The following is a 12,637-nucleotide window of genomic DNA, read 5'->3' as shown; positions in this document are numbered from 1 at the left end:
TTTCTTTTATCCTACTTACCTCGTTGACGTAAGCAATACTTATTACTGGGGGGAAAAGCATCTTATATGATTAAAGTAATGGTTGTTGGTATAACGACGCCTACAGATGTATATTCACCGCTTTCAGAGGAGCTCAAACCCCCTTATGGGAGCTCCCACTAGCTCCGGCATAACTCGAATTTCCATGTCTGTTATTTATGGTATAATGCAGTATTTCAGTATGTTGTATGGTATTCAGTCTGCGATGAAAGCAGGATAGTGTGGTGAGCATGGAAACCAGCTCTCAAGAAATAAGACACAAGTTCTGTCCCCTGTCTGCAAGCAGCTACCCTGCTGAAGTGCTCTTGGGCAAGACACTGAATTCCCACCGCAGGAAATCTGGTCTGTATCTGATCTGGTCAACGTGGTTCAATAAAGCATTTATTCATTATTAACATAGGCCCTGCGCAGCTTAGTGGGAAAGGCACACCGCTATGGCCTTCAAGCTCACATAGACTAAATATATATGCACTTATAGTGATACAGACGCATGGATATGGTTCATGTTATTTCTTATTGGAACATCCGGCTACTTTAAGTCTCCAGTTACAAGGCTTGCCATAAGTGCTTTGTAAACCATTATTCTCTGAACGTAAGTTTGAAATGCGTTTCTTTCATCGCACGTGCACACTAAACAAAACAGAAATCATTATTTGTTCCGGCTAATGTGTAATGAATTTCCTGTCTGTAAGCACCCTAACATTACACTGTGCACTTTATCATGAAAATGAACATGGTTTGAAAGTCAGCATTTTGGTTGCGGAGCTTCTGTCATGAAGCCTGCCTTCCTGCGTCATCAGAGGGATGAGTGACTGAGTGGCAAACCAACCCATCACATTTATCGGTGGCCTCTCCCTAGGAGAGCAATTACATTTGAGATCAGGTATGCCAGTGACATTTCAGTAAAAGCATGGAAATACAACTCATGCACCACTCTCCTCTACACAATTCATCACTGCTTTTTCCCAGATATCAGAACTTAAAAGGTCAAATTGCCTGTATTTTCTGCTGACTTTTTCTCTTGAGCTCAAAAGTTGCATCTTCAGTCATCACAATGCTCTATAAGGTATAGCGCAGCTCTCGGTGAAGACTCCCCAATCCTCAAGAACATCTGTAAGAGGGGCAAACTATGGCCAGGCATAAACACAGCTGTAATTCAATCCAGTGCCGAAGTCACTGCAAAATACTCAGTGGAGCCCCCAGGTTCCAGTGTGACTCTGTGGCATCAGCAGTAGCTTGATGTAAAAGTGGACCACAGCCTTTGTCACTGGGCGGGAAGGTGGTCAGTAAAACCCTTATTGACTCTTTCCTTCATAATCCTGTTGACTTCCCGTTTTTTTTCTAAGTATGCATTTATTTATTTTTATTTGTGTTATGATAGCCCAAACCTTCCGTTTTCAGCAGAGATTTGGAGGAGGGTCTCTTGCCCGATTTCATCTCAGCATTGTCATTCCAGAGAATTGAACCAGCTTTGAAAAACCAGGAGTTGAGTTTATTAGGGATTTTTTTTTTTTTTTTTTACTGAGCAGACAAACGTTCACTGCATTACACTTTTTCACTTTTTGCGGCGTTAAACTGTCGGCTACTTTTTAAAAAATGTGCGTTAACGTTGCGGTCACACAAATATTTATCTAAAGGAATTACTAAATGGCCATGTGGTCTTAGGTGCCCCAAGACGATTTTGCTGGAGGATAATAAGCTATAAAGAATCAAACCATTATGATTAATAAACGAAATTTAAATACGTTTTTTAATGACTGTTAATTGTGTTGTCTCGTTGAAATCAAGATAATCGTTTGGTCAGCGTGACCAAAGAACATTCACATTTATGTTGAAAATCGTGTAAAAATGGTAAAGACGCTGAAACAAACATTTTCGAGATTACAACTACAGCTATAAAATATGTCTGCACTAAGAAAAACAAAGGAAACGGGCGTGAAAGTGATGACCAGTAGGTTATCCATAAATGTTGCCTCCTAATACCCCCTCCCATAGGTAGGCTCTGACGTCGATTTAAGACCAACAGATAGTTACCAAACTCCCAACAACACATGCCTTGTTTTTCATCTACCAGCTGTTATGGTAAGTATCACCCCTTCATCTGCAGGATAGCTACTCATATCTTTTTTATTTTATTTTACTTTTTTTTTTACATTTATGTTTTATATTTAGGCCACTGATAATTGACAGGCTGCAACTGCAGGTTAATAGGCCTATTCTGCATAGTTGATTTTGCACTGCTGAGTGTTGCCGCTGGTAGCCAGTTTAGTGTCAGGAATATTACAAAGCTACTAATATATTATTAGACTTCCGTAATATAACACCTAAGCCAGTATTAAAGTCTGTATACAGCCTTCTGCATTTCTTTCTAGGCTTTAAATTCACAAGTGAACAATGTTTAGCCTATACCTTAAGATTCTCCTGACATGTTTTCAGCTTATAGTTGCATTTAACCTCATCATATTTATTCTGAGAGGGAAATTTATTCGGTGCCCAAAGGAATCAGTGACTTATTTATAATGAGTTTAGTGAATTCTGTAGCAGTGAAACACATTTACTGTAGAACAGAGTTTTGTTGTTGTGTGTTTGTTCCTGTGCAGATGGACACTATGCACCTGAACATACCTCTGGCCACATTGTTGCTGCTAAGCTGCATGTGTGCCGTGCCGCTCCGGGGCCAGAAGCCGGGTCAGATCGACCCTCTGGCTTCGTACCGGGCCGACCCCCAGTGCTGGGACTCCTCCTCAGCTCTGCTGCTGGAGATGCGCTCCCCAAGGATCGCTGACACCGTGCCTGCTTTCTGGGACCTGATGATATTCCTCAAGTCGTCAGACAATAGGAAACACACTGCCCTGTTCTGGGACCTGGCTCAGGTCTTCTGGGACATCTATGTGGACTGCGTTCTGTCCCGGACCCATGGACTGGGGAGACGGCAGCTGAAATGGCCCAATGGGCACATCACCGCTGTACATTCCCTCATCACTGACAGTAAGTAACGAAGCTGGTCAATCTGTAGCTTATTGCTGTAATGATATTCATCTCAATCGACTTATCAGTAGTCGTTTAGAATGATGGCCTTCTGGCCCCCATTATTTTGTAATATCCACCATGTAATTAAACTTTTTAATTTTTAGCTGTTTTGGGTCATTAAAAAATGTCGTTGTCAAGCTTCAAAGTAACAATGTTCTCACAGCAGCATCAATGACCACTATTAAAATATTATAAGCATTTAGCGTTTGTATGATCAAATTATGAAAACGCAATCCGGGTTTCTGTGCAAAGGTTTGCTGCTTGATAATTATCGTGTTTGATCATTTGTAATAACTATTAATGAAATGCTAGTGAAGGGTAGCAAGTGATGTTGCAAAAGGTGATTTTCTTCAAAGGTCATTAGGTCATTGAGGCCTGATAGCTGCACTACATTGAAGGCACAGAGTGGAAAATTTCCTTTGTGGCATAATGAAATAATGTCAGAAGACAAACTCTGACAAAACCAAATTAAGGCTCCATGTCCACTGCGATGGGCTACCTAGCCTGGGCAGTTCCCAAATCTGTAGAAGCTGTTTTTTAGGCTACTAAATGACAGCCCCGTTTGAAGAGGAATATAAGTGCTATAAAATAGCACCTTCTGTGACAAACACCGCCAAAGATATAAAGAAAAGCGCACACAGGGTTGTCACAAACATTGGCTTTCTATTATCCTTTAAACTGAACTATTTTTAATGGAGCCTTTGAACATTGCATAATGCTGCAATGACATTTTAATCGTTTTACTGCAGTGTGTGTAGCATTCAGCTGGGAGTTCATGATGACCTCACTGTACTTTATCACACTTTTTTAACCCTACATGCTATCACTATACGATTTCTATAATTTCAACAGGCTTCCTAATTTTATCAGGTATCTATCTTGTATTACTTTAATGATCTCCGCGTCAAATCACATTATACCATGTTTTTGTGCATGTGTGTGTGTGTGTATGTGCCGTTTCCTCCACAGAGACCTTCAGGATTAATAATTTACAAGCAAACTTCTCCAGGCTGAAGCAAATTTCTCGGGCTCGGCTGAGTATCAGGGTGCACCGCAGAGGACACATAAATAATAATAATATTATATAGTCTGCATTTCCATCTGCTGCATTGTATTTTATCTTTTATCAGCCAGGATACTACACTAGAATATTCCTTTGAGCCTATGGGCTGGCAACTCTCAGTGAGGCTGTGGCACTCAATAATACTTTAATGGTTGCCTTATTGTGGACTGTCATATATTTTTTAATCTCATATGGTATCACTATAGTATTTCTATTATTTTCCTCATAAATTGTATCGTTTGAAGATCGAATGACAATAAATTCTCATCATCTCTACTCCGTCTGAGAGTTGTGTGTCAGTGTCCTGTAAAAAATCTGAGCTGTGGGCCTACAGAAAATGTCCAGGGCCCCAAGAGGTCCCTGATGGCTGAGACGACTTTGGTTTTATCCCATTTACATCCTGGCCATAACTGGGCGTGGGGATTTTGATAAGAATCTATGTCATTACAGTTTATGAACAGTGGGTCAGCTCCGAAGAAATCACAACCCACAACAAAAAACTTACATGAAATAGGGGAAATTATGGAAACCAAGCCTAACATGGATCCTGGATACAGATGAGTGTGTATGGATCTATGATCTGGATGCCCATATTTGTGGAGACGCCTGACGCACAGCGCGCCTCCCCATTTTACTTTCGGTTTTCTACTTCCTCTTAGTAGACCTGTTTTGGATTAGGACGATATCAACATGTCAATACATTAAAATGGTGCTACTGGCTCCGTGAAGTCTTCTCGATATAACACACTAGCCAATTACACTCCGAGTATTTTTAACGAGTTCATGTGGACGTGGTAGTCAACTGAGACCTGCAGTGAAGTCGCGTCCAAACAGGTACTCTTGCGCAAGATGTTTGTCTGTTTTAACGATAACATTTCAGAGGCAAGCTAAACCAAGTGGAAGAATCAACTTAATGAAATCTGACGATGCTTTAGCCCTTTAGTCTGAGTTAGTGTCGTGTTAGCCGGTTAAGAAGGCCAACCGGTAATAGGCTACAAGTAACACGGCTGATATTAGTAGGACCGACAAAGTTAAGTAGTTGGAGGTTGTCATTCTCTTTTGGCTACAGTCTGATCATCATGTATTTAAGTATCGCTCTCTTCATCTGAACACAAATTCATTCACATAACCTGTCCACAAAACCTGTGTGAGTGTGTGTGATGGTAGAGGGTAAAAACGTGTATCATATTACTTTTGAAACAGGAAATGGATTTCCAGGAGCTGTTAGTCCATGTGGACCAGGCCCTGAGTAAGGACGACGTAAAAGCTTTACTATTTCTTTGCACTGATATCGTGGTCCGGGACCTCAGCTCTCTGGGGTCAGCCAAAGAACTGTTCGCTCTTCTGCAGGACCAAGACCTGCTTTCTGCTGAGCGGCCATTTCTGCTCACAGAGCTTCTAACCATCATCCACCGCACCCGCTTGGTCCGACAGCTGGGTCTCAGTGGATCTACAACCAGTATTTCTCCCTATAGGTGAGGAGCCCATTATAATGAATGAATGAATGAATGAACTATGTATTTATGTATGTATGTATGTATGTATGTATGAATTAATTTATTTATTTATGGGTGGTTACTTTGTGAAACCAACATATTACAACATATCACAGCATATTTAAACATACTGATATGATGATAAATATGTACCTCATATGTTGCACATATACCATATACGTAAATAATATGCATGAAAATAACATGTTATCCTTGTATGATCATATATGTGCACTCATACCTGCTCAACATACATTTAAAACAGTGGAAGGACAGGAACAACGTGTGCATTCATTATATAAAACAATACATATGCAAATGCATAGGCATTACATATGTGTATTTAATATGCACATACAGTACAGGCCAAAAGTTTGGACACACCTTCTCGTTCAATGTGTTTTCTTTATTTTCATGACTATTTACATTGTAGATTCTCACTGAAGGAATCAAAACTATGAATGAACACATGTGGAGTTATGTACTTAACAAAAAAAGGTGAAATAACTGAAAACATGTTTTATATTCTAGTTTCTTCAAAATAGCCACCCTTTGCTCTGATTACTGCTTTGCACACTCTTGGCATTCTCTCCATGAGCTTCAAGAGGTAGTCACCTGAAATGGTTTTCCAACAGTCTTGAAGGAGTTCCCAGAGGTGTTTAGCACTTGTTGGCCCCTTTGCCTTCACTCTGTGGTCCAGCTCACCCCAAACCATCTCGATTGGGTTCAGGTCCGGTGACTGTGGAAGCCAGGTCATCTGCCACAGCACTCCATCACTCTCCTTCTTGGTCAAATAGCCCTTACACAGCCTGGAGGTGTGTTTGGGGTCATTGTCCTGTTGAAAAATAAATGATGGTCCAACTAAACGCAAACCGGATGGGATGGCATGTCGCTGCAGGATGCTGTGGTAGCCATGCTGGTTCAGTGTGCCTTCAATTTTGAATAAATCCCCAACAGTGTCACCAGCAAAACACCCCCACACCATCACACCTCCTCCTCCATGCTTCACAGTGGGAACCAGGCATGTGGAATCCATTCGTTCACCTTTTCTGCGTCTCACAAAGACACGGCGGTTGGAACCAAAGATCTCAAATTTGGACTCATCAGACCAAAGCACAGATTTCCACTGGTCTAATGTCCATTCCTTGTGTTTCTTGGCCCAAACAAATCTCTTCTGCTTGTTGCCTCTCCTTAGCAGTGGTTTCCTAGCAGCTATTTGACCATGAAGGCCTGATTGGCGCAGTCTCCTCTTAACAGTTGTTCTAGAGATGGGTCTGCTGCTAGAACTCTGTGTGGCATTTATCTGGTCTCTGATCTGAGCTGCTGTTAACTTGCGATTTCTGCGGCTGGTGACTCGGATGAACTTGTCCTCAGAAGCAGAGGTGACTCTTGGTCTTCCTTTTCTGGGTCGGTCCTCATGTGTGCCAGTTTCGTCGTAGCGCTTGATGGTTTTTGCGCCTCCACTTTGGGACACATTTAAAGTTTTTGCAATTTTCCAGACTGACTGACCTTCATTTCTTAAAGTAATGATGGCCACTCGTTTTTCTTTAGTTAGCTGATTGGTTCTTGCCATAATATGAATTTTAACAGTTGTCCAATAGGGCTGTCGGCTGTGTAGTAACCTGACATCTGCACAACACAACTGATGGTCCCAACCCCATTGATAAAGCAAGAAATTCCACTAATTAACCCTGATAAGGCACACCTGTGAAGTGAAAACCATTTCAGGTGACTACCTCTTGAAGCTCATCGAGAGATTGCCAAGAGTGTGCAAAGCAGTAATCAGAGCAAAGGGTGGCTATTTTGAAGAAACTAGAATATAAAACATGTTTTCAGTTATTTCACCTTTTTTTGTTAAGTACATAACTCCACATATGTTCATTCATAGTTTTGATTCCTTCAGTGAGAATCTACAATGTAAATAGTCATGAAAATAAAGAAAACGCATTGAATGAGAAGGTGTGTCCAAACTTTTGGCCTGTACTGTATGTGCCATATATATGAAAATCCCCTATATGTACATGTATCACATTTTCATGTTGTAATGTAGGCAGAGATGATCTTAGGAATATTCTTGCCTGCACTTGGTTGTGTCCAGTGTAGGATCAGGTCTCCTTTGGAAAGTGAATTCTGCTTTCTGAATTTTTCTGAATGATTTCATTTAATTTCAGGATGCTGCTATATGAACTTTCTGAGGGTATCACTGAAGAGGACTTGAAAAAGATAAAGTTCTTGCTGAGGGAAAAGCTGCCACGCAAAAAGCTGGAGAAAACAGTAAGTGCATCCTCAAAATGCCAAATGTTAAAACTCAGGATCATAATAATCACTAATGTAGTTGGTAGTAAAATAAAAGGTCACCTTTCATGATTTGAGGTTAATTTGAATTTATTAATCAAGTCATGTTAAGGTAAACAATTATAATTACACATAACATTTTTTTTCCAGTGGCATAACAGTTTTTTTTAAGGCCTATTCAGATCTCATTAAGTAGATTTTTTTCTGTACTGTGCACTTTTACTTTGAAATTAAGTTCTTTATGAAGGCATATCGAACTCTGTTTCAATATTTGAAATCTGTCTTGGCTTATCCTTTGCCATATTGCTGTTTGTGACTGCTGTGCAGGATGTTTCATAGTGTCTCTAGTTAAAGTCAACATTTGCTTAATTTTACAGACAACCCTGGAAGTCTTCTTGGAGATGGAGCACAAGGATCTCCTAAATGAAACTAAGTTAAACCTTCTGGAGGAGATAATGAAACCAGTCTGTCCTATGCTACAAAACAAGATCAAGCACTTTACAGAACAGAATGGTACAAAAGTTTTCCATTTTAAATAATGCAGTACCCGCTGACTAATTTTGATGTCACTAGCATCACATTCTTATATGTTATGATTAACATAACATTAACATGTCCATAAAATCACTTTACAGTTTATTTTATTTTATCTACAGAAACTAACAGAGGCCCTGTGACCCAAGAGACCGGGACAGGGCGATCACAGTCCACGTCTGATCTGTCTGTGTCAAACCAGGTTCATTTTTTGATAATAGTTTCCATCTCTTTGAGTTGCATGCTGGATTTCAACATTGACATTGTCACAACTCATATCATTGGTACATATTCTTCCTACCAGCACTGGTGTAATGTCTGCTTCCCTTTTATCTGTTTTCTTTCCATCAGATGCCTTTGCCCAAGGTTTCTGAAAGGCGTTCCTCTTGTGAAATATCAATCAGTGAGTTCTAACATGTCTGGTGGCTTAGTATGTTTACATAGGATATCCGCTCACTGGTTTCATTTTAAAGTTCCATAAATAATAAATAATAAATACATTTTTGGAAAGATAGTCTCACCTGAAATTCCTTAGTATTTCAAAACAGAAAATGTAGCCATTTTGTAATCAAAGGTTTTAAGAGGTTGTGTGGATAACTTTGTCATGACATATATTTACCTTTACAATGGAAAGAGTAAATCATGTGCATTACTTTTATGCAAGCCATCATTTATGAAAGTTGGTGAGATTTGTTTCAAATGATGATTATTAAATTAATATATGTTAAAACTGGAAATGGCTGCTTCACATGAACAATAGTAGCGTAACTAAGAGATTCGCGGATTTTTTTTTATTTTATTTTTTTTTTTCATAAATAGATTATCAGATACAATACAAGTTACAAGCCAGTGTGCCAGCTAGTAGGGTTTGGGCAGGGACTTTGTGCATATTCATCGAGCCACACATTCTTAATGAGTGCATGGTGTGCAGTTATCTAAGTCATTTTAAGGTATGAAGGGATGTTTTTTCTCAAGGAAAACACCTCTAAATATTTATTGTTCATAAACAGATGATTTTTAGGGGTTTAGTCAATGGCTGGAGGAGTACTTTAACTTATATATAAATTGACATTCTGCTGAATTTCTAAAGGGGACTAATCAAAGAAAGTGTTACCATCACATTTCAGAATGCATGCTTATATCCTATTTCCAATACTTTTAGTATCAGCCTATCGAAGCTTTTTGTCAATAAACCATTACATTTACAGGGCACTTTTGATACTGAGTATACTTGCAATATTGATGTTAATATAAATGCACTCACTGGCTTCACTGTCTCGATTTCAGCCCGCTCACACTGACATATGTCATATTCTTATAGATTTTGGTGAACATCTTCGACCTTGCCACTGCTCTGAGGGACCACAGCCATTGGCTCAGGTGAGAATCTGTCCGGTTGCTGGCATAATATTTAATGACTGGGTTATGACATGAAAAATAGCACAAGCTCTGACATTCATAACACTGTGTTTTAACTTCTTTCCATACAGTTGTCTTCCCTGAGTCCTTCCAATACCTCTCTGGGTGAGTTGGACATTGGGTTGGTTATTTTACAACTGAATTCTTGTATTTAAGTACAGAACAGTAGGTTGTTTTACTCTGCATGCTCTTTTATCACTTTCATAGATATCCCAAGGGTCCCAGATACTACAGATGAGGCCCAGTCAGCTGCACTCAGTCTCCTAACCATCAAAAAAGGCAACTCAGCTGCTTCCAAAGGTCATTATAAAAATTCCACTGCCTAGCTATGTTTGGACATGTTAAACTTTTAAATACCTCTCTTTTTGGTTCAAGTATGCAAATGGCTGTACCCATCTATGCCCTGTGATCTTTTCTCCTGTAGAGAAAAGTGGCGTGGAGAACTCTGGCCCGGGCCATTGTCCAACAGCTGCAGAGACAAATAAGGAGGTGTCTGACTCCATTATTTCTTAACTGCACATCTTTTTGTTCATGCCTTTCAGACTCAAATGTACAAATACATTTTCTTATAGCTGTGTTATGTTTTTTTTTTTTTTTTTTTGCTTGTTTGTTTTACCGTGTCGAACATATCAGTACTAACTAAAGATGTGCAGGAGACATTAAGCAACCTACTGCAGTGTAATCCTTTCTCACCATTTAATGTGGGCTGTTGATTTCTCTCTGTAGGTTGTGGGAAAATATCCTATGGTAGGAGTAAAGAGAGGTTTCTGCTTGATAGTAAATAATTATGACTTCAGCAACTCCATTAAGCAACTCAACAATCGGGAGGGGACTGATATCGATCAAAGTAAGGACATTGTCAATTAATTCTGGAAACAGTTTCTTTGGCAAATTAATATTTTGTGATGTTATTCCATTCCCTCTTTGTGTATATGTGTGTGTATGTTTGCTTGTCTGCAATAGGATGTCTGGAGAAAGTGTTTAAGTGGCTGGGCTTCGAGGTGGAGACAGAGAAAAACTGTGCAAGGGATAAGATGCTGTCTGTGGTGCAGAAGCTCCGCACCATGGACCACAGTCAGATGGATTGTTTTGTTTGCTGCATTCTCAGCCACGGCCAGGATAGAGGTGTGTTCGGGGTGGACGGCCAAGAAGTCCAGCTCAAGGAGCTCACTGAGCCATTCAGCGCACTTCAGTGCCCCTCCTTGAGAGAAAAACCCAAGCTGTTTTTCATCCAGGCCTGTCAGGGCACCTATGAGCAACAGGCGGTCTGCATCCAGTCTGATGGTCCTGTTTGTAGCGATGCTCAGGTGCCTAAAAACTCCATTCCAGCTGATGCAGATATCTTAATGAGCATGGCCACGGTTCCTCACTATGTCTCTTATAGAGACAAGAAGCAAGGCTCTTGGTTCATCCAGTTGTTGTGCCAAAACCTGGTCCAGATGGTGCCCAGGTTAGTGAAATGAAAAACTACACACAGAAAGATATGTTCAGATTATGTGCATTTTGGTTATTCGTGTGGGAAAAAGGGGAAAAAAATCTGTTTAGGGTCTCCTTTCAGGACAACCTAAACTTAGCCTTCTGGGTCTATGCCGTTGATATGTGTTACTGATATGTGATAATTATGTATTCTGATATTTAGTAATGACAATTACAAGTGGCACTGATTATTTGTAACTCGGAGTCTCTTTTTTTTCCAGTGGCTATCATCTCATGGATATCCTGACTAAAGTGAATGCAGACGTCAGCCAGAAGACTGATTCTTATGGTGAAAAGAAGCAGATGCCCCAGCCAGCGTTCTCTCTCAGGAAGAAAGTGGTGTTTCCCATCCCCAGAGAGCGTCCTCCCAGCCTGCCCTGAGAAATCTGCTGCTGCCTCTCTCTCAAACACTCTGCCTCTGCACACTGTTTGAGAAACACACTGTTTACATTTTTAAATTATCTGGACACTTTGGGGGAATAGGTACATATACATGAACATTTTATAGAATAAAAAACAAACAAACAAACAAACAAACAAATGTACAGTATTTTTGATGAATTATATAACTCTAATCATTTCCATTGATCAAGGATTTCATGTGGGATTCTCTGTTTTTGTTGTTGTTGTTCTATTATATAAAAATTCAAAGGCAGCATATTCTGTCAAGTATGATCGCCATTACCAGGTTTTCCTCATTCACATTACCATGCTCACTACTATAAAATGGCTGCTGTTCTTGATTTTTGACACTGTAACAGAAATCCAAAAGGCATTTAAAACAGCTGAAATACACCATAATCTTGCATGACTCAAAATACAAATTTTCAAATAAAAGATGTTTCCACCTGGTCACCCTAATTTCATTACAGTAATTTATTTTAAAATGTCAATTTAAAGACATTTAGTAGATAATTTAGGCCTATATTTGTGTGTAAAAACAAATAAAACCCAATAAAATAACATTTTTTACATTTACAATTTGCTGGGTCTTTGGATAATCTCATTAAACTGTCCAATATGTGACAACCACAGTGACTCTGCCACCATATGCAGCTGATTTGTATTAATTGTGAATCAGGCTCATAACATAAATCTATACATTCACATTTTTCCAGAGTAATTCAAACCTTTTAGTAGTACTTGTAAAATGATTTGTACATTTTGCAGTGACTGTAATTGGTGGTAGACTTTTGATTACATTAATCCTGTGGTCAGTCTCTAACTCTGACCTCAGTAATGATGCTGCAACAACAATACTATTTTTGATCAGCAAGTCACATTG

At 39.6% G+C, this 12,637-nt stretch overlaps 2 protein-coding genes across 2 annotated transcripts; both read left to right on the top strand.

The window, feature by feature from the left end:
- The first annotated feature begins 2,639 nt into the window (after nt 1–2,639).
- Nucleotides 2,640–3,035, top strand: LOC115380218 (protein FAM237A-like). The gene has a single exon (XM_030081309.1). The coding sequence runs from the start codon at nt 2,640–2,642 to the stop codon at nt 3,033–3,035; it is 396 nt and encodes a 131-aa protein (XP_029937169.1).
- Nucleotides 3,036–4,815: 1,780 nt separating this feature from the next.
- casp10 (caspase 10, apoptosis-related cysteine peptidase) lies at nt 4,816–12,266 on the top strand. The gene is made up of 13 exons (XM_030080493.1): nt 4,816–4,966; nt 5,336–5,607; nt 7,800–7,902; nt 8,301–8,436; nt 8,580–8,659; nt 8,809–8,860; nt 9,779–9,837; nt 9,948–9,981; nt 10,084–10,176; nt 10,301–10,365; nt 10,603–10,723; nt 10,840–11,326; nt 11,574–12,266. Exons 2-13 carry the CDS (start codon nt 5,339–5,341, stop codon nt 11,731–11,733), a joined length of 1,659 nt encoding a protein of 552 aa, XP_029936353.1. The 5' UTR covers nt 4,816–4,966; nt 5,336–5,338; the 3' UTR covers nt 11,734–12,266.
- The last annotated feature ends 371 nt before the right edge of the window (nt 12,267–12,637 follow it).

Source organism: Myripristis murdjan, chromosome 21 (assembly GCF_902150065.1).
Source record: "Myripristis murdjan chromosome 21, fMyrMur1.1, whole genome shotgun sequence".
Lineage (NCBI taxonomy): Eukaryota > Metazoa > Chordata > Actinopteri > Holocentriformes > Holocentridae > Myripristis > Myripristis murdjan.
Note: the sequence above shows the minus strand (reverse complement) of the source record. Positions and strands in the feature narration are given on the sequence as shown.